Source organism: Macaca nemestrina, chromosome 4 (genome assembly GCF_043159975.1).
Source record: "Macaca nemestrina isolate mMacNem1 chromosome 4, mMacNem.hap1, whole genome shotgun sequence".
Taxonomy (NCBI): Eukaryota; Metazoa; Chordata; class Mammalia; order Primates; family Cercopithecidae; genus Macaca; species Macaca nemestrina.
Genome location: NC_092128.1, coordinates 56,628,070 through 56,650,332, shown reverse-complemented (window position 1 = coordinate 56,650,332; position 22,263 = coordinate 56,628,070). Strand labels below are relative to the sequence as shown.

The window sequence follows — 22,263 nt, the reverse complement described above, 5'->3', positions numbered from 1 at the left end:
CATAGATGGTTCACATCACAGGACTCTGTAGACAACCCTCAGTACCAGCCTGGAGCCAGGTAGATTAGCTGGGTGGCTAGACCCAAAAGAGAGACAACAGTCACTGTGGTTCGGCTCACAGGAAGCCACATCCACAGGAAAAGGCAGAGAGTACTACATCAAGGGAACACCCTGTGGGACAAAAAAAATTTGAACAATAGCCTTCAGCCTTAGACCTTCTCTCTGACAGAGCCTACCCAAATGAGAAGGAACCAGAAAACCAACCCTAGTAATATGACAAAACAAGACTGGTCAACACCCCCTCAAAATCACATTAGTTCACCAGCAATGGATCCAGACCAAGAAGAAATACCTGATTTACCTGAAAAAGAATTCAGGAGGTTAGTTATTAAGCTAATCAGGGAAGGATCAGAGAAAGGTGAAGTCCAATGCAAGGAAATCCAAAAAATGATACAAGAAGTGAAGGGAGAAATATTCAAAGATTAAAGAAAAAACAAAATTCAGGAAACTTTGGACACACTTTCAGAAATGCAAAATGCTTTGGAAAGTCTCAGCAATAGAATTGAACAAGTAGAAGAAAGAAATTCAGAGCTCAAAGACAAGGTTTTCAAATTAACCCAATCCAATGAAGACAAAAAAATAAAATATGAACAAAGCCTCCAAGAAGTCTGGAATGATGTTAAACAACCAAACTTAAGAATGATCAGTGTTCCTGAAAAAGAAGACAATTCTAAAAGCTTGGAAAACGTATTTGGGGGAATAATCGAGGAAAATTTCCCTGACCTTGCTAGAGACCTAGACAGGCAAACACAAGAAGCACAACGGACACCTGGGAATACATCACAAAAAGATCTTTGCCTAGGCACATTGTCATCAGGTTATCCAAAGTTAAGACAAAGGAAAGAATCTTAAGAGCTGTGAGAGAGAAGCACCAGGTAACCTAGAAAGGAAAACCTATCAGATTTAACAGCAGACTTCTCAGCAGAAACCCCACAAGCTAGAAGGGATTGGGGGTCTTGTCTTCAACCTCCTCAAGCAAAACAAATATCAGCCAAGAATTTGGTATCCAGCAAACCTAAGCATCACATATGAAGGAAAGATATTTTCAGACAAACAAATGCTGATCAAATTCACCATTACCAAGCCACCACTACCAGAACTGCTAAAAGGAGCTCTAAATCTTGAAACAAATCCTAGAAACACATCAAAACACAATCTCATTAAAGCATAAATCACACAAGACTTATAAAACAAAAATACAAGTTAAAAAAAATAACAAAAAAATTCCAAAAGTACACAGGCAACAAAGAGCATGATACCTCACATGGTACCTCACATTTCAATACTAACATTGAATCTAAATGGCCTAAATGCTCCACTTCCTAAACATATATGCACCTAACACTGGAGCTCCCAAATTTATAAAACAATTACTAATAGGCCTAAGAAATGAGATAGACAGAAACACCATAATAGTGGGGGACTTGCAAAACTCCACTGACAGCACTTAGGGAGGTCAACAAGACAGAAGGTCAACAAAGAAACAATGCGTTTTAACTATACCCTGGAACAAATGGACTTAACAGATACATACAGAACATTTCGTCTAACAGTCACAGAATACACATTCTATTCAATAGTGCATGGAACTTTCTCCAAGATAGACCATATGATAGGCCATAAAACAAGCCTCAATACATTTAAGAAAATTTAAGTTATATCAAGCACTCTCTTAGACCCCAGTGAAATAAAACTGGAAATCAGTTCCAAAAGGAACCTTCAAAACCATGCAAATACATGGAAATTAAATAACCTGCTCCTGAATGAGCATTGGGTCAAAAACAATCAACATGGAAAATAAAAAATTCTTTGAACTGAATGACAATAAATGACACAACCTATCAAAACCTCTGGAATACACCTAAGGTATAGTAAGAGGAAAGTTCATAGCCCTAAACGCCTATATCAGAAAGTCTGAAAGAGCACAGACAATCTAAGTTCACACTTCAAAGATCTAGAGAAACAAGAACAAGCCAAACCCAAATCCAGCAGAAGAAAGGAAATAACCAAGATCAGAGCAGAACTAAACAAATTGAAACAAACAAAAATACAAAAGGTAAATGAAACAAAAAGTTGTTTCTTTGAAAAGGTAAATAAAATTGATAGGCCATTAGCAAGATTAACCAAGAAAAGAAGAGAGAAAATCCAAATAACCTCACACTGAGAAATGAAAAGGAGATATTACAACTTACACCACTGAAGTACAAAAGATCGTTCAAGGCTAATATGAACGCCTTTATGCACATAAACTAGAAAACATAGAAGAGATGGGTAAATTCTTGGAAAAATACAACCTTCTTAGCTTAAATCAGGAAGAATTAGACACCCTGAACAGACCAATAACAAGCAGCAAGATGGAAACGGTAGTTTAAACATTACCAACAAAAGGCCGGGCGCGGTGGCTCATGCCTGTAATCCCAGCACTTTGGGAGGCCGAGGCGGGTGGATCACTTGAGGTCAGGAGTTTGAGACCAGCCTGGCCAATGTGGCTGGCAAAACTCTGTCTCTACTAAATACACAAACATTAACCAAGTGTGGTGGTGCATGCCTGTAGTCCCAGCTACTCTGGAGGCTCAGGCAGGAGAATCACTTGAACCCAGGAGGCAGAAGTTGCAGTGAGCTGAGATCATACCACTGCACTCCAGCCTGGACAAGAGTGACTCTGTCAAAAAAATTACCCCCACAAAAAAGTCCAGTACCAGATGGATTCACAGCAGAATTCTACCAGACATTCAGAGAAGAATTGGTACCAATCCTTTTGACACTATTCCATAGGCTAGAGAAAGAAGGAACCCTCCCTAATCCATTCTATGAAGCCAACATCGCCCTAATACCAAAACCAGGAAAAGACACAACCAAAACAGAAAACTACAGACCAAATATCCTTGATGAACATAGATGCTAAAATCCTTAACAAAATACTAGCTAACTGAATCCACAAGATATCAAAAAGAGAATCCACCATAATCAAGTAGGTTTCATACCAGGGTTGCAGGGATGGTTTAACATACGCAAGCCAGTAAATGTGATAAACCACATAAACAGAATTAAAAACAAAAATTACATGATCATCTCAATAGGTGCAGAAAAAGCATTTGACAAAATCCAACATCGCTTTATGATTAATATCCTTAGCAAAATCGGCATACAAGGGACATACCTTAATGTAATAAAAGCCATCTATGACAAACCCACAACCAACATAATACTGAATGGGGAAAAGTTGAAAGCATTCCCTCTGAGAACTGGAACAAGACAAGGATGCCCACTCTCACCACTCCTCTTCAACACAGTACTGGAAGTCCTAGCCAGAGCAATCAGGCAAAAGAAATAAAGGATATCCAAATCGATAAAGAGGTAGTCAAATTGTCCCTGTTTGCTGACAATATGATTGTTTACCTTGAAAACCCTAAAGACTCCTCCAGAAAGCTCCTAGAACTGATAAAAGAATTCAGCAAAGTTTCCAGATACAAGATTAATGTACACAAATCAGTAACTCTTCTATACACCAATGGTGACCCAGCTGAGAATCAAATTGAGAACTCAATCCCTTTTATAATAGCTGCAAAAAAAAAAAACAAAAACAAAAACGTAGGAATATACCTAACAAAGGAGTCGAAAGACTTCTACAGGGAAAACTGCAAAACACTGCTGAAAGAGATCATAGACAATACAAACAAATGGAAACACATCCCATGCTCATGGATGGGTAGAATCAATATTGTGAAAATGACCATACTGCCAAAAGCAATCCACAAATTCAATGCAATCCCCATCAAAAAACTACCATCATTGTTCACAGACTTAGAAAAGACAATTCTAAAATTCATCTAGAACCAAAAAAGAGCCTGCATAGCCAAAGCAAGACTAAGCAAAAAGAGCAAATCTGAAGGCATCATATTACCTGATTTCAAACTATATTATAAGGCCATAGTCACCAAAACACCATGGTACTGGCATAAAAATAGGCACATAGACCAATAGAACAGAACAGAGAACACAGAAATAAACCCAAATACTTACAGCTAACTGATCTTTGATAAAGCAAACAAAAACATAAAGTGGGGAAAGGACACCCTTTTCAACAAATAGTGCTGGAATAATTGGCTAGCCACATGTAGGAGAATAAAAGTGGATCTTCATTTCTCACCTTATACAAAAATCAACTCAAAGTGGATTAAGGACTTAAGACCTGAAACTATAAAAATTCTAAAACATAACATTGGAAAAACACTTCTAGACATTGGCTTAGGCAAGGATTTCATGACCAAAACCCCAAAAGAAAATGCAATAAAATCAAAGATAAATAACTGGGACCTAATTAAACTAAAGAGCTTTTGCACAGCAAAAGGAACAGTCAGCAGAGTAAACAGACAACCCACAGAGTGGGAGAAAATCTTCATAATCTATACATCTGACAAAGGACTAATAACTAGAATCTACAACAAACTCAAACAAATCAGTAAGAAAAAAAAATCCCATCAAAAAGCAGGCTAAGGACATGAACAGACAATTCTCAAAAGAAGATATACAAATGGCCAACAAACATATGAAAAAATGCTCAACATCACTAATAATCAGAGAAATCCAAATCAAAACCACAATGCGATACCACCTTACTGCTGAAAGAATGGCCATAATCAAAAAAAGAAAAAAACAGTAGACGCTGGCATGGATTCGGCGATCAGGGAATCCCACTTACACTGCTGGTGGGAATGTAAACTAGTACAACCACTATGGAAAACAGTGTGGAGATTCCTTAAAGAATTAAAAGCAGAACTACCATTTGATCCAACAATCCCACTACTGGGTATCTATGTAGAGGAAACAAAGTCATTATTCGAAAAAGATACTTGCACATGCATTTTTATAGCAGCACAATTCACAATGGCAAAATCATGGAACCAACACAAATGCCCATCAATCAATGAGTGGATAAAGAAACTGTGATACATATATATAGACACACACACACACACACACACACACACACGGAATACTACTCAGTCATAAAAGGGAATGAATTAACAGCATTTGCAATGACCTGGATGAGACTTGAGACTATTATTCTAAGTGAAGTTACTCAGGAATGGAAAACCAAACATCGTATGTTCTCAATGATATGTGGGAACTAAGCTATGAGGACACAAAGGCATAAGAATGATACAATGGACTTAGGTGACTTCGCGGGGGAGTGGGAGGGGGCAAGGAATAAAAGTCAACATATATGGTGCAGTGTATACTGCTTGGGTGATGGGTGCACCAGGATCTCACAAATCACCACTAAAGAACTTATTCCTATAACCAAATACCATTTGTAACCCAATAACTTATGGAAAAATTAATTAAAATTATACTTAAAAAATAAATTATATCAAGTGACTGATTGGATTAAAGAAAACTAAGACCTAACTGTATGCTGCCTACAAGAAACTCACCTCACTTGTAAAGTCACACATAGACTGAAAGTGAAGGGATAGAAAAAGATATTTCAAGCACATGAAAACCAAAAGTGAGCAGGAGTAGCTATATTTATATGAGACAAGACAAACTTCAAGTCAAAAGCTCTAAAAAGAGACAGAGAAGACCATTATATACTAATAAAGGGATCAACTCAGCAATAAAACAATTATAAATATATATGCACCCAACACCAGAGCACTCAGATATATAAAGCAAATATTAGAGCTAAAGGGAGTGATAGACCCCAGTGCAGAAATAGTTGCAGATTTCAACACCTCATTCTCAGCACTAAACAAATAATCTATATAGAAAATCAACAAAGAAAAATTGGATTTAAACCATACCATGCACCAAATGGACCTAACAGACATTTACAGAACATTTCACCCAACAGGTGAAATGCAGGATACATGTTCTTTTCATCAGCACATGAAACATTCTTCAGGACTGACCATAGGTTAGAAATAAAACAAGTCTCAAAAAAAAATTTTTTTTTTTTTCAGATGGAGTCTCACTCTGTTGCCCAGGCTGGAGTGCAATAGTGCAATCTTGGCTCACTGCAACCTTTGCCACCTGGGTTCAAGCCATTCTCCTGCCTCAGCCTCCCAAGTAGCTGAAACTACAGGTATGTGCCACCGTGGCCAGCAAATTTTTATATTTTTAGTAGAGACAGGGTTTCACCATGTTGGCCAGGCTGGTCTCAAACTCTTGACCTCAAGTGATCCGCCCGCCTCGGCCTCCCAAAGTGCTGGGATTACAGGCATGAGTCACTGCGCTCGGCCTCCAAATTTATTTTTTAAATCAAAATCTATCAAATATCTGACCATAATGGAATAAAATTAGAAATAAATAATGAGAACATTTGAAACTATACAAATACATGGAAATTAAACAACATGCTCCTGAATGACCAAAATGAATAAGAAATTAAGGAAGAAATTTAAAAATTCCTTGGAACAAATGAAAATGGAAACACAACATGCCAAAACGTATGGGACACAGCAAAAGCAGTAGTGAGAGGCAAGTTTATAGCAACAAATGCTTACATGAAAAAACTAGATTTCAGATAACCTAATGATATACCTCAAGCAATTAGAAAATCAAGAACAAATCAAAGTCAAAATTGTAGGAGACACAAATAATAAAGATTACAGCAGAAATAAATGAAATTGAGAGTAAAAAAAATACAAAAGATCAACAAAACAAAAAGTGGGTTTTCTGAAAAAAAAATAAACACATTCAACAAACCATTAACTAGACTAAGGAAAAAAGAGAGAAGACCCAAATAAATGAAATCAAGAGCAAAAAAGGGGATGTCCCAACAGATACAAAAAATAATTCCAGGGTACTTTGAATTACTATATGTCAAGTTAGAAAACCTAGAGGAAGTGAATAAACTCCTTGACATATACAATCTGCCAAGGTTGAATAGGGAAGAACTAGAAAACCTGAACAGATCAATACAAAGCAATTAGATTAAATCAGTAATAAAACATCTTCCACACCTGTAATCCCAGCACCTTGGGAGGCCAAGGCAGGTGGATCATTCAGGGCCAGGAGTTTGAGAACAGCCTGGCAAAACCCCGTCTCTACTAAAAATTCCAAAAATTAGCCAGGCATGGTAGTGCATGCTTATAATCCCAGCTACTTGGGAGGCTGAGGCAGGAGAATCACTTGAACCTGGGAGGCAGAGGTTACAGTGAGCCAAGATTTGGCCACTGCACTACAGTCTAGGTGACAGAGCAAGACTCTGTCTCAAAACAATAAAATAAAATAAAATATATAAAATAAAATGTAAAATAAAATAAAGTAGTCTTCCAACAAAGAAAAATCCAGATGGTATCATTGCTGAATTCTACTGAACCTTTAAAGAAGATTTTTTTCTTACATGGGTAAATCATGTAATGCTGAAGTTTGAGGTACAAATGATCCTGTCATCCAGGTAGTGGGCATAGTACCCAACAGGTAGTTTTTCAACTCTCCCCACCTCCCTCCCTCTTCTCCCTAATAGTCTGTTGCTTCCACCTTTATATCCATGTGTACTCATTGTTTAGCTGCCACTTTTAAGTGAGAACATATAGTATTTGGTTTTCTGCTCCTGTGTCAATTTGCTTAGGTCAGTGGCCTCCAATTGTATCCATGTTGCTGCAAAGAATGTGATTTTATTCCTTTTTTATGGCTGTATTCTATGGTGTATATGTATCACATTTTCTTTATCCAGTCCAGTGTTAATGGGCATCTAGGTTGATTCCATGTCTTTGCTATTGTGAATAGTGCTTTGATGAATGTACAAGTGCACATGTGCTTTTAGTAAAACAATTTATTTTCCTTGGGTATATACCCAGTAATGGGATTGCTGGGTTAAATGGTAGTTCTGTTTTTAATTCTTTCCGAAGTGGCTGAACTAATTTGACATTCCCACCAGCAGTGTTAAGCATTCCCTTTTTCCTGCAACCTTACCAACATCTTTTTTGTGTGTGTGACTTTTTAATAATAGCCATTCTGGCTTGGTGTGGTGGCTCACACTTATAATCCTAGCACATTTTGGAGGCTGAGGCAGGAGGATTGCGTGAGGCCAGGAGTTTGAAAGCAGCCTAGGTCATACAGTGAGACTCCATCTCTACAACAATAAAAGTATTAGCTGGGTGTGGTGGTGTGCACCTGTAGTCCCAGCTACTCAGGAGGCTGAGGTGGGAGGATCACTTGAGCCCTGGAGGTGGAGGCTGTAGTGAGCCAAGATCATGTCACTGCACTCCAGCCTGGGTGACAGAGTGAGACTCTGTCTCCCAAAATAAATAAAATAAAATAAAACAAAACAACAATACTACCCAAAGCAATCAACAGATAGATTGCAGTCACTATCAAAAAACTAATGGCATTCTTCAGAGAAATAAGAAAAACAATCCTAAAATTTGTATATAACCACAAAAGACCCCAAATCGCCAAAGCAATCCTGAACAAAATGAACAAAGCTGGAGGTATCACACTACCACATTTCAAATATACTACAAAGCTCTAGTAACCAAAACAGCATGACACTGGGATAAAAACAGATACATAGACCAATGGAACAAAATAGAGAATCAAGAAATTCATCCACATATCTATAGACAACTGATTTTTGACAAAGGTGCCAAGAATACTCATTGGGAAAAGGACAGTGTCTACAATAAATGGTACTGGGGAAACTGGAGGTCCTTATACAGAAGAATGAAACTAGTCCCCTACCTCTGACCCTATTTAAAAATCAACTCAAAATTATCAAAGACCTAAATATAGGACCCAAAACCATAAAACTACTGGAAGAAAGAATAGGAGAAATGCTTCAGGACATTGGCCTGGGAAAATATTTTATGAATAAGACCTCAAAACACAGGCAACAAAAGCAAAAATAAACAAATGAGATTACATCAAACTTTAACCTTCTGCACAGCAAAGGAAACAACAGAGTGAAGACAACCTACAGAATCAGAGAAAATAGTTGCACACTAATCATCCAATAGGGGATTCATATCCAGAATAAATAAGGGACTCAAATATCTTAACACCAAAAAACACTACAAAAACAACAATCTGATTTAAAAATGGGTAAATGACCTGAACAGACATTTCTCAAAAGACATACAGATGGCCAACAGGTATATGAAGAAATGCTCAACATCACTAATCATCAGGGAAATCAGGGAAATAGAAATAAAAAAAAAATGAGGTATCATCTCACCCCAACTATGATAGCTATTACCAAAAAGTTAAAAAATAACAAATGCTGGTAAAGATACAGAGAAAAGGAGCTCTTATATACACTGTTGGTAAGAATGTAAACTAGAGAAGTCACTATGAAGAATGATATGGAAGTTCCTCAGAAAACTACAAATAGAACTAACATATGATCCAGCAATCTCCCTACTGGAAATTTATCCAAAGGAAAGAAAATCAGAATACTGAAGAGACATCTGCACCCCCATATTTACTGCAGTGCTATTCACAATAGGCAAGATATGAAATCAACCTAGGTGTCCAACAACAGATAAACACATAAAAGAAAATGGGAGTTACACACACACACACATACATATCATATACATAATGGAATACTATTCAGCCACAAAAAAGAACAAAATCCTGTAATTCGTGGCATCGTGAAAGGAACTGGAGGATATTATGTTCATTGAAATAAGCCAGGTACAGAAAGTTAAACACCACATGTTCTCACTCATTTGTGTAAGCAAAAAACTGTTCTCACTCATGTGGAAGCTAAAAGTAGAACAGCGGATACAAGAGGCTGGGAAGGTTAGGGGAAAGGATGAGGAAAGGAAGGAATGGGGTAGATTTGTTAATAGACACAAAATTACAGTGAAATAGGTGGAATAAGTCCTATGTTCTATACCACTGTAGGATGACTATAGGTAACAATAATATATAGTTTCAAACAGCTAGGAGGATACTGAATATTCCCAACACAAAGAAATGATAAAGTTTGAATGTATACGCTAATTACCCTGATCTGATCACTATACATTATATGTACTGAAACTTCACTATGTACCCCATGAGTAGGTACAATTATTATTAGTCAAAAAAGTAAAATGAAAAAAAATGCAAACAGCCATGACAAGTTTCACTACTTTACATAATTTAGATTTACCAAGATTAAGTGCTACTTCTTATTCGACAAAGTGAGTTATGCCTTTGCAATACTTGAGATATTTTCCTTTTCAAATAGCCATTGTTTCTTTTTAAAGTGTGTAGATTGAACGGTATTTGTTTTTTCTTTAATAAACAAAGACTACTCTGCCAATTTCTGTACTTCATTGAAAAGAGATTTATTTTTAGTGCATTTTTATAGCACCTTGCCAACTACAAATTTCTGGAATGTACTCAACATAAAGAGTGAAAAAGAAAATATAAGCAATTCAAATATATACTTTGACATATAAATGTAGGACAGTTCTGTGTCCTATTCAATGTCATGAAAGGTATAGTAGTTGGTAGGTAAAAAGAAACCATGTTGTACTCTGTTGTTGACTAATTGTGGTTACCTTACTTATCAATAAAATTGGAAGTATTATGCTCACATTTTTCACCTGTGGGTACAAGGAAGCCTGGTTGAAGTCCTCTCCTTGAGAGGCCTGGATTTGTTCACCTACTCAGATTTCAATTGGCTTTATAATAGGTTTCCTTATGTGCCTCATATTGGCTCCAGGTTCACTGGGTTTAAAAGGAGCCAAAGCACCATAAGGTTTTGGCAAAGGAAGAGTGGCCTCTGCTTCTGGGATGTAGGCATTTGGACGCTGCTCTGCAGTCGTGTAAACACCATTGGGCATCTGGCGATTATCTGCTTCCAAGAACTCCTGCAAAGAATGATTTTTCCTTTTCAGTTCTCTGAAAACTCTGGTGAAGTCACTTTATCCTTAGGTCCCAAAAGACGCAGCTGGCCTGGACAGTCTTTGACTGTGCTAGCTGATACTCCCCAAAGGGATGGGAGGAGTAGGAGGGTGGAATCACACCACACACACACACACACACACACACACACACACACACACACACCCCTCATTGGAATGGGCTGTATGCTTCAGCATCACATTATTCCTGGAGTTTAGGGTTTTTCAAAGACTGCTTCGTGGGTCCTAACTATGTTTCCACCTCAATATCTGTCATCAAGCACTAATTATTTCCCTGTTTTTGACAAAGGCAGAGCAACATATTTCCTTTGGTAAGTCATTGGTGAGCAAATATTACAATGGAAGAGATAGAGGAGTAAAGTGCAACCAGAGGAGGAAAACGGTCACCAGCTTGCTCTGAGCCGCAACGTTTTCGAGATTTTGCCTGTGCCTCTGGAAAACAGAGTAATCACTTACTGCACTAAAAAGCCCTCTGATAAATGACAGTGGGACACCACAGGTAAAATCTGAATGCCCTAAAAGGAACAGTCCCAGGTGGTGCGGAAATTATAAATCATGTAATTTATACCTGTGCTCAGGTATTCCTAGTGTGTTTTGAATGCAGTTTTGTCTTGGGTTCAGGAGCAAATAGGGACCTTTTTGGTGACATCCACTGGACAGTTTGAGTGAGTTGTACATCTGGAGGATGTAGACTCCTTGGAAAGAGATGCCTAATTCCAGTCTAAGAATACTGACAGGTCATGGGGGTAGGCAGAAGATCTGGTATCTAACTTGCAGGGGGAGTCAGTGATAGACCTAGCGTTAGGCCAGAGGACTAAGGTGGGAAAATAAAGGGGGGCCGCTGAGGCCTATGATGTACATCGAGCATCTGCAGAAGGCATGGCAACTATAATGTGGGTGGAGGCCTCACTGTATGCTGTGGAGGCCACAGCAGATGAACATGGAACAGTCAGGTGTGGTCTGAGCAGAGGTGCCAAGACAGAGATTGGAGACTTAGAGACAAGACCGATGCCAGCCTGGTCGTCACTATGCTGGTGGAAGGCCATGATGTTCAGCCTCGGCAGCCCAGGATGTAAGGCTGTGGGGTGGGACCTGTGCTTGCTAAGTGTTCTTCAGTGAGTATTGTGGCACTCTGGATTACTGCACTTTGACTTATCTATAGAATATCTTTAAACACACTTCTGATGACTGTTGGGACTGTGTGTGGTAGAGTGGGGAAATTTTTCTTATACTGTGGGATGAATGACCCCCTGAAAGCAGCCCCTGCTGGCACCCTTTAGAAAAGCAATACAGGAGCCAAAGCCTACCTGAGACTTTTCAGCGAGGGCCAAGGCATGCATTTCTTCATCTCGAAGGACCTTCAACCATTCTTTCTCAATTTCCTTATTGAGTGGCAGACCTTTTTCTATCCTGGAATTGCAAGTGAAGATGAAGTCTTCTTTCTCCCTGACTTCCTTTTGGAGTTCAATGGTTAGGGCTTGTTTCATGGACAGCTCAGCAACAACAGCCATCATTTTCTCAGTTGCATTTTTTATCCTTCTTTGATAGCCATTCATCTAGAATTAAAGAGCCCAAGGCTTAGTCTATGTATGCGGTCCACGAAGACTTAAAATGGCAGGCTGCTGGCCGTCTATAATGGTGGGGTGCATTTTTGCCTGAAGGAAGGAGGGTCTAACTTGGAATTCACAGAAATTAAGAACTGGAAGAGACTGCAGAGATTGAGCCGAACGCCCTGGTTGTGTAAGGACAAGGAGAGAACAAGAAAAGGATTTGTTTATCTAGTTACTAGATTTCAAGGTGGATAACATTAAGGAGAATAGGTTAGTGCCCATTTTTAAGCATTTTTAAGAGGTGAGAAGGAGAGGTGAAAGGATGTTTTTTTTTTTGTTTGTTTGTTTTTGAGACGGAGTCTCGCTCTGTCGCCGGGGCTGGAGTGCGGTGGCGTGATCTTGGCTCACTGCAAGTTCTGCCTCCTGGGTTCACGCCATTCTCCTGCCTCAGCCTCCCGAGTAGCTGGGACTACAAGCGCCCAACACTACACCTGGCTTTTTAAATTTTTAGTAGAGATGGCGTTTCACCATGTTAGCCTGGATGGTCTCGATCTCCTGACCTTGTGATCCATCTGCCTTGGCCTCCCAAAGTGCTGGGATTACATGCGGGAGCCACTGCGCCCAGCCAGGGATGTTCTTTTTTTTTTAAATTAAAATAAAGACAAGGTCTTGTTCTGTTGCTCACACTGGAGTATAGTAGTGTGATCACAGCCTACTGCATCCTGGAACTCCTGGACTCAACTGCTTCTCCTGCCTCAGCCTCCTAAGTAGATAGGACTATAGCCATGCACCACCACACTTGGCTAATTTATTATTTTTGTAGCCATGGGGACTTGCTGTGCTGACAAGGCTGGTTTTTAACTCCTGGGCTCAAGCAGTCTTCCTGCCTTGGCCTCCCAAAGTGCTGGGATTGCACGCATGACCCACTGTGCCCAGCCAAGAGTGTTCTTGATGCCTAAATTCTAGCTTAATTTGACGTTATTAGTTTGTCACTTATCCAGGGGCAAAAATCTGGTAGAACTAACGTTCCTCTTTGCTTATGTAAGATGATCAGCAGAAGTTCTGCATCTGAAATGACTTTTTAAATGAAAACTGTCACACTGACATGTTGGCGTTATTGATAATTCCTGGTGTGCATCATTACTAGGTCAGAAACATGCATGAGCCGAGCTGGGGAAAACTTAGTCAATAACTTAGAATGAGAGCTGTTCCTGGAGTGTTTTGTCTGTTTGTTTTGAGACAGGGTCTCACTCTGTCACTCAGGCTGGAGCACAGTGGTGTGGTATCAGCTCACTACAACCTCTGTCCCTGAGGCTCAAGTGATCCTCCCACTTCAGCCTCCCAAGTAGCTGGGACCACAGGTGTGCACCATCACGCCTGGCTATTTGTTTTTGTATTTTTCGTAAAGATGGGGTCTCACTATGTTTCCTAGGCAGGTCTTGAACTCCTGAGCTCATGTGATCTACCCGCCTTGGCCTCCCAAAGTGCTGGGATTACAGGCGTGAGCCACTGCGACCAGATCTTTTTTTTTTTTTAAACCTATTAATATCAGCTATTTAGCATTAATACAGTTAAAAGATAGCACTAATTGGAAAAAAAAAAATCTCAAAAGGCAGGAAAGAAGTAAAACTGGAATTAGGGGTTCCTGTAATCTCTCTGTCTTATAAATGGTAGAATCCTTTAGTGTGATAGCCATAGGGGGCAGTTCAGTGGTGATACCTTCTACCTGGCAACACTCACCAGTTCCGCCTACCTTGCCTTATTTTTTCTTCACATCATGTCTCACTGCTGATATGATACATGTTTTTCTCTATTTGATTAGTCTGTTATCCTGTAAGAATGTACTCTTCATGAGGACAAGGACTATTTGTTTTACTCATCATCATAGTCCCAGTGCTCAGGACAGTGCTTGGAATATAAGAGGCACCCCTGCCCCCAAATTAAAGTTGAATATTTTCTGAATGAAGGAATGAATGAACTCTTAGTCTGTTTCATTCTTTGTTCTTGGACCAGGATAAATTGGGACATGCAAATGAGCTTCCAAATACTACACCTAATGTTGAATACCTTCCTCTCCTAAAGAGCATATCCGGTCACATCTGTACCTCTGCTTAGAGGAATGTTATGGCTAGTGATTTACCTGCCTCTGAAAATGTAATAACTGATTATTATATACAAATTTTGCCTCCTTAATGGTAGGTAATATAAATTTTTATGACTTCTATACTGAACTAATTTTTAGGAAGCATGTATCGAATAAAAATGACTACCACTAAAAACTTCAATGAGTCGTAAGTTTTGCCATTTTTATTTGACTTTGACACTTCAGCTTTGACAACTTCCACTAACAGACTGATCAGTCCAGCAGCACTGGTGCAATTCACAACTTTAAGTCATAAAATAAGAAATGCTAAGACTTAGATAAGCTAATGCACTTTGAGTGAATTATCATGTCTGATGTGTCTTTAAATGTTGCTGCCTTTCCTTTTTTAAATGAATTTCCTTTTCTTTGGGGGGAGTCATTTTCCACTCAACCACTGCACACTTGAGTGTGTATGTCCGTCTGTGTAACTAGCCAACTTCCCTTCTCTTCCATAAATTAGAAAACAAAGCTTCGTATTATTCTGGGTTGCTCCAAGTCTTAACTGAGATTTCCCACTTTCTGCTCCCACTTCTGTTGGGAAATTTGCAAGAGGAGCCATAAGCTATCTAGGAGGAGTGAGGACTTGATGAGATGTGCAATCTTGTTTAATGTGGCTAGGCCACTTATGTGTTCGACTGTGTAATACTTGCAACAACTTCGGCTATCACACCCATTACACAGATGAGAAAACTGAGTTTTAAGATCATTTGTCCATCTTTCTCAAGGCCATTTGCTAGTTTTGATAAATCATAGATCTGGAATCTGAATGTCTTTCTACTTTCCAGTTCTGCCTACTATGAGATTATCATTTCAAATGGAGGGGGCAGTGAAATCTGGGGAGGAGGAAGAAGCCAATGGAGAGCATGGAAGGTAGGGAAAGGAAAGGGGAGAATGATTGTTAGACTAGGACTCAGCTGTGCTGGAGCTTTCCTGGCTATGGAAAGTGGCCGCTATGTACATTTCCCTAGCATTACTGTTGCCTTCCAGGCAACTCTGCCATCAGCTTTGATAAGTCAGGCCTCAGTGAAAATGACTTCCCCCAAGGAAAGGGAAATTCATTTTGCAAAAGGCAGGCAGACAACATTTATTTAAAGGAATATCAGACATGCTAATTCAGGCAAAGTGCCTGAACTTAACTAAGCCTTAGCATCAGTCCAGTGGCAGACGTGTGACTCACAACTTTACCTTAGTTTGAGGCAAAGTTGTGATTTGCATACCTGCCACTGGCCTGATCAGTCTATTCATGGAAGTCATCAGAGCAGAAGCATAAGAGTCAAATAAAAATGGCAAAGGTAGTCTAAGATTTACAATCATTTCTTGTTTAGTGTGCCACATGTGCTTCTGAAACAGAACTGGTTATTCATCTTGTAAGTGTTTTTCTAGAGCCTGGTATATGCTAGGCATTGGGGAAAATAAGAACAAGGAACAATGGCTGCCCTCAGGAGCCCACAGTCTCTGGTGTGGGTATTACCATTATCTGTTTTCATCTGTCTCTCCCTACTAGACCCTGTGAGCTTCCTATGGTGTAAACAATGTGTCCCTTCCCCTTTGTTTCTGAACTCATGCCTAGCATGAGTGTAGCACATAGCAGGTGTTCAGTAATTACTGTTGACTGGCTGAACTCTGTACTGGCGGGATGCTCCAGAGGACCCCAGAGGCCAGGTGAGTGGCCAAGCCTCTGATGGCTCTATAGTACGCGTGAAAGGCCTTGCATGAATGGTCTTGTGTAGGGGTAGACTGAGGAAGGAGGGAGTCCCATGCGTGCACAGACATGACGCAGAAATGGAACAGGCACTGGGTGTACAGGCTGATGGGGCAATTCCCCAAATGAACCTTTGTTGGAAGCAGGACTCAGAGCCACAGGAAGCCTGGCGAGACCTGTGGGAGTCTAGGGGGACTTCTAGGGGCTCTGCTGGCTGCTCCTTTCAGTGCAGCTTCTAGCAGTCCCACCCCCACCCTGAGGCTTTGGATCTGCCATCCTAGCCTCTTATGCTTATTAAATTAAGGGGTTCTGTGTTCCTGGCCTTTCCTCACCAGTGGTGCCTGGTGGGCACCTCCGTGGTGCAGTTGGTCTGGGTGTTGTGTGACTGCATTTCTCTTAACAGTCCCTTTCTATTTCTGGGTTCTGGCTGAGTTCTGGATTGGAGCAGTCCCTACTAAGATCACTGGATAAGTGAGGCGCTCCGCTTAAAAGGAACTAGAAAGGATTTCACTTTGTGCATGGGATACAAAGATAATAACGGTCATAGTTGGATAGTTGCCCTGCTAAGTGAAACTTGAATACTGTCATTTAAAAGCTTAAGTTTTGCCACTGCGAAGTGAATTCGTTCAGGGAGTAAGATTGAAACATTTTGGACAATTCTGAGTCATCCTTCCGTTTTTCTAAGTTTCCCTAGTCATAAAGCCTAATCTCTCCAGTGCTTCCCTCAATAAATCTATCAGTCTGTGGAAAATAAAAGGTAATAAAGGAGCAGGGGCAGAAGGGAAAAGGCAGGGTCTCAGGCCTACCTTCTTGGCTAAGAGCAGCGTGTCCTGCTTGCAGTCCTGAGTTTTGCTGCAGAGCCTGTCTGTGAGCCGGGAGACCTGTTCATAGATGAAATCCTTCTCCAGCAGCTTCTCCTCCTTCTTGGCCAGTTGTAGTTCCAGCTATGTTTGAAAATAGTTTCAAGAGGAAGAAAAAATGTCATCCAAGACAAAATCCTATTTCCTAATTAGAGCACTATTTCCCCCTACCCCTACAAAATACCTCTGGAAAGTGTTTAGAGCTGGGTTAAGTCAAGACTTCCCCTGCCCCAGCCCCTGTAGATACCTCTGGGAGTTACAGTAGGGCCCCCTCAGCTCTATCTAGCATCCACATCACCATTCTTCTGATGTGTTCCCATCAGGAAGACAAATTAATCCATTTAAGATGCCAGAATTACTCCTTTGGGCCATGAGAGAAAGGTGCCTTCGGAATCTCAAAACCACTGGTTTGGAACTTCTTTTGTCAAGTGTCTAAATCAAGCTTAGAATGTATGACTAGATTACAACGAAAGGACTATATTAGTGACTCGAATAACGAAGGATAGGTCTGTCAGCATAACATGAAACAGTACCGTAGGTATCTGTGAACTACATCAACAAGGGGCTACCAGATGCAATTTTAAGCAAGAATGTTTACCTTGTCTAATTTTTTGATCATTTCCTTTTCGGTCAGATCTTTCCCTGGAAGGAAGCGAGCTCTGTTCTCACCGTCAGGCTTTATGAACTGTTTCTCCAGGTCTTTAATTCTGTCTGTACACTGTGAAAACTATTAAGAAAAAAACATTAACTTTAAAATGAATTCTCTAGCTCAGTAAATTTGAAAATCACATTGCCTAGGGTCTTCAGAGTTTTTCAGGAGGACCAACCCAGACAAGGGTAGAAGAGAACTCTGTTTTCTTAACACCCCATCAGATGGGACCTGCTTAAGTGACGTTTATTGCTCATTTATGGTACTGCAATGATGATGTCTACAATTGACCATACAAGGTGAGGCAGTGCCTTCTGGGTCATAGAAAAAGCTGATTTCACAAGCAACCCTTGATTGCTTCCCATTTGTGTCATGTTCATGGGATGCTGCGTGGTTGCAGGGCTCCAAGTATACAGCCTAATATGGTTGGATGTGCCCCCTCCAAATCCCATGTTGAGTGAAATGTGATCCCCAATGTTGGAGGTGGGGCCTGGTGGGAGGTGTCTGGGTCATGGGGGCAGGGTGGGGCCTTCATGAACGGCTTGGTGCTGTCCTTATGATAATGAGTGAGTTCTCACTCTGTGAGTTCAAGTGACATCTGGTTGTTTAAAAACAGCCTGGCTCAGCCGGGCGCGGTGGCTCAAGCCTGTAATCCCAGCACTTTGGGAGGCTGAAGCAGGCGGATCGTGAGGTCAGGAGATCGAGACCATCCTGGCTAACATGGTGAAACCCCGTCTCTACTAAAAATACAAAAAATTAGCCAGGCGCGGTGGCGGGCGCCTGTAGTCCCAGCTACTCGGGAGGCTGAGGCAGGAGAATGGCGTGAACCCGGGAGGCGGAGCTTGCAGTGAGCCGAGATTGCACCACTGCACTCCAGCCTAGGTAACAGAGGGAGACTCCGTCTCAAAAAACAAAAAAAAAGCCTGGCTCCTCGGCTTCTTTCTTTTGCTTCCTCTCGCTACACAACGTGCCTGCTCCCCCTTCACTTTCCACCATGATTGGAAGCTTCCTGAGGCCCTCACCAGATGCAGATGCTGGCACCATGCTTCCTGCACAGCCTGCAGAATCATGAGCCAAAATAAACCTCTTTTCGTTTTGTTACCCAGCCTCAGGTATTCCTTTACAGCAATGCAAATGAACTAATACACAACCTTCACCTCTTCATTGCAGGTTGTTACAAAGACCAGGGTAACTAGCATACAACACGCTGGACTTCATTTTGAAACACTTGGCTGGCAATGGGTTTAATGGCTTCCCAAAGAAGGAGAAAAACATTCTTAATCATTGAACCTACCTAATGTATGCTCTGTGAGGAACAGCTTGGGCTATTTGTATTTTTTCTGCTAAATCCCTAATATAGTGTCATATGTATTAACTGTATTTGTTGAATCAGTGAGATTTTGGAGGTGAATGAAGAAACATGGCTACTCCTAAATAGGAAGGGTAGCCACACCTAGTTTTTGTCTTATAGGGAGAGAGAGGTGACAATCAAGAAGCATTATTTTTCAGTTTTCCTACTGAATACCTGTGTAATCTCAGGTAAATCATTTGTCTTCTCTAAACTTTAGTTTCCTCACTTGTCAAATAGGAAGAAAAAGCTCAGTCCCACGGGGTTGATCCATCATGTGAGATAATGTATTTATGGTATTTTACAACATGTCTAAGACTGATACAGGTAGGCCGGGCGCGGTGGCTCACGCCTGTAATCCCAGCACTTTGGGAGGCCGAGGCAGGCGGATCACAAGGTCAGGAGATCGAGACCATCCTGGTGAACATGGTAAAACCCCGTTTCTACTAAAAATACAAAAAATTAGCCGGGCATGGTGGCGGGCGCCTGTAGTCCCAGCTACTTTAGAGGCTGAGGCAGGAGAATGGTGTGAACCTGGGAGGTGGAGGTTGCAGTGAGCTGAGATCGAGCCACTGCACTCCAGCCTGGGCGACAGAGCCAGACTTTGTCTCAAAAAAAAGACGGATACAGGTAGCATTTTTAAAATTTATGCTCCTCCTCCCTACAGAAAGAATTATAAATGGTGATCAATAATTTAACATTGTCCTTTTTCCGGTATCTACATTCCTTAAATGTCCTTAATACAGAATTGAAGTATACATACATATGTAATCAAGCATTTGTTGTATTTATTATTAACAATACTTAATGTTCCCTTTTCTTAATTAGGAAACTAAATAAGAAACAAAAATACAGTGCTTGCTTATAAAGGGGTGTCTCGATTTTAGTTTTCCTTTGGCATTTGAGGAAAAACTGTTCATGCTGTTTATGTAAAATAGTGTCTTCGTGTCCCAAAGTAATTCATGTGACTTCCAAGGTGCCTAAAATTGAGCTATCATTACAGAACCAGGAGAACAGACTCATGATAATCCTTGGATTAGACTGTTGGACAATTAAAAACTGTTCTGGACAACTGAAAAAAATGCAAACCTTAAGAGAATTCTGAAAATGATGCAAAAAAGGGGGAAGACTTAAAAAAAAAAAAAAAAAAAAAGACACTGTGGCTGTAAAAAACAACAGGATATGACCGGGATCTGGCACTGCAGAACAGGGCACAGAAACGGCTTGCCTGAAGCTAGAAATTCCACAGCACATCCTTCAAGGGTACACATGATTGGTGCTGAGCAGATAATCAGAATTCACTCCGGTAGAGCAGATAACTGATAACACATAGTCTGCATGTCTCAGGTGATGTGCAATCAAAATGATCAAAGTTCACCATCAGGTAGGGAGTGTAGTGTTATGAAATGTATAATATTTCCTTCTTGGGTAAAAGCGAATTTACATTTCACACTAGATAATTGGTTTTATATAACAAAATGACATTTTTTTTTTTCTAAGAACAATTTATCCACTGAATGGAAGTATTGATTTGCAGTGAACACAAAGAATATGCTTATGCAATAGAGAGGAAATTATTCTGTTTCAGATTTTATTGAATTTAAAGTTCTTTTATGTTGCTCTGCATCTTGATAGTGTAGGATGGGAAAAGATAGACCTGAAGCTTCATTTTGGGAAAAAGCCGGAGAGAGCCAAATTCTTCTGTAAAATGAAGTGGGGGCAAGTATGGAGTTCCTGGGGGCCGTCTGGGATGATGAGGCTGTGGAGGGAGAGGGGAGGTGAAAGACAAGCCAGTGAAATTGAGCTAGGCAAGGGTGCAGTACAGAGTATTAGCACTCAGGGAAGTGTCTCCAGTGATAGAGTGCCCCCAAGAAGAGCATGGATGTCTGATATCTAATTGAAGGGCTTTGCATTTCTGTAATGTAACCCCACATACCATTGCCCCACATCTTTAATAAAGTCTGTCCACAGAGGTCTGACATGAATGGTCTTGTGTAGGTATAGCCTGAGGAAGGGGTCAGTCCTGTGCCTTTGCGGACATGGCACAGAAGTGGCACAGGCACTATGTATGCAGGCTGATGGGCGATCCCTCAAATGAACCTTTGTTGGAAGCAGAAGTCAGAGCTCCAGGAAGCCTGGGGAGGCCTGTGGGAGTTTAGGGGGACTTTCTGGCCAATTGATCTGAATCTGGCTACACTTACTGAAGAAATGAATGGAAGAACTCATGGCTCAATTAAAAAAAAAAAATACTTGAAATCAGAACATTGGCATATTTGTGCAAACTGAAAGAGGCTATTATCTATACAGCATATGCACATTCAAATGGCATAAAATATGAAAGCAGATCTATCATATAGTCCCATGAAATCCTATGAATCCCCTTGACATGATTAAAAAAAAAAAGAGGGGGGCCCAAAACTGTCCAGGGCATGAGCTAATGAAAACATTTACTTGTACGCCTAGAAAACAAATGAAAGGATTTCTCCCAGATTTCTGATAATTTTAACAGTAATTGTATCTTGGGGGTACAATTTTATTTTCTTCTTTATAATTTTTATACTTTTACAAAATTTCATTCACCACATATCTTAACTTTATTATCAGGAAAAAAAATCCAAATGCAAACCTGACATTTTAGAAAAAATGTTATAGGTTAGAATTTGTTCCTGCTACATTGAGTTAATGGGAACAAGTTTAGGCTACACAGATTTCAGTTTAATTTTAAAAAGTTTCTATGAAGAATAAACCCCTAGTAACACATGTGAAGAAAGTAGCTTTATATTCATATTTTATTTTGTTTTTTCATGTTTTAGTTTTTTGGATTTATCCACTTTAAAAAAGGCCATGTCAGAGGCCAAGTTACTAAGCTATCATAGAACTACAGTGGTTAATAAAGAGTCAAGTTATATGTGACTGCCAACTACTAATAAGCAACAATCTCCAGACAATCTCTTGCTCTGGGGGCCAGAGTATCAAAAGAGTGCTGGCTCATCCTCAAGATCTATCCAGCAAGCAGCAACGACATGAATATGCTGAGGGTAGTGAGAGTCTAGATCAGTGAAGTTTGAGCTATGAGGAAACTG

General features: G+C 40.3%; 1 protein-coding gene across 4 annotated transcripts in view; it reads right to left on the bottom strand.

Moving 5' to 3' along the window:
- Window positions 1–10,330: 10,330 nt before the first annotated feature.
- Window positions 10,331–22,263, bottom strand: part of LOC105475354 (coiled-coil domain containing 146) — a 191,171-nt gene continuing 179,238 nt past the window's right edge. For all 4 annotated transcript variants that reach the window (XM_011730535.3, XM_071093973.1, XM_011730541.3 and 1 more), the window contains 4 exons: window positions 17,782–17,910; window positions 17,130–17,267; window positions 12,236–12,484; window positions 10,331–10,874 (listed from right to left, as the gene is read on the bottom strand). In XM_011730535.3, the coding sequence (XP_011728837.1) occupies window positions 10,671–10,874; window positions 12,236–12,484; window positions 17,130–17,267; window positions 17,782–17,910 (720 nt within the window). In that variant the 3' untranslated portion in view covers window positions 10,331–10,670. The remainder of the gene's footprint in view (window positions 10,875–12,235; window positions 12,485–17,129; window positions 17,268–17,781; window positions 17,911–22,263) is intronic.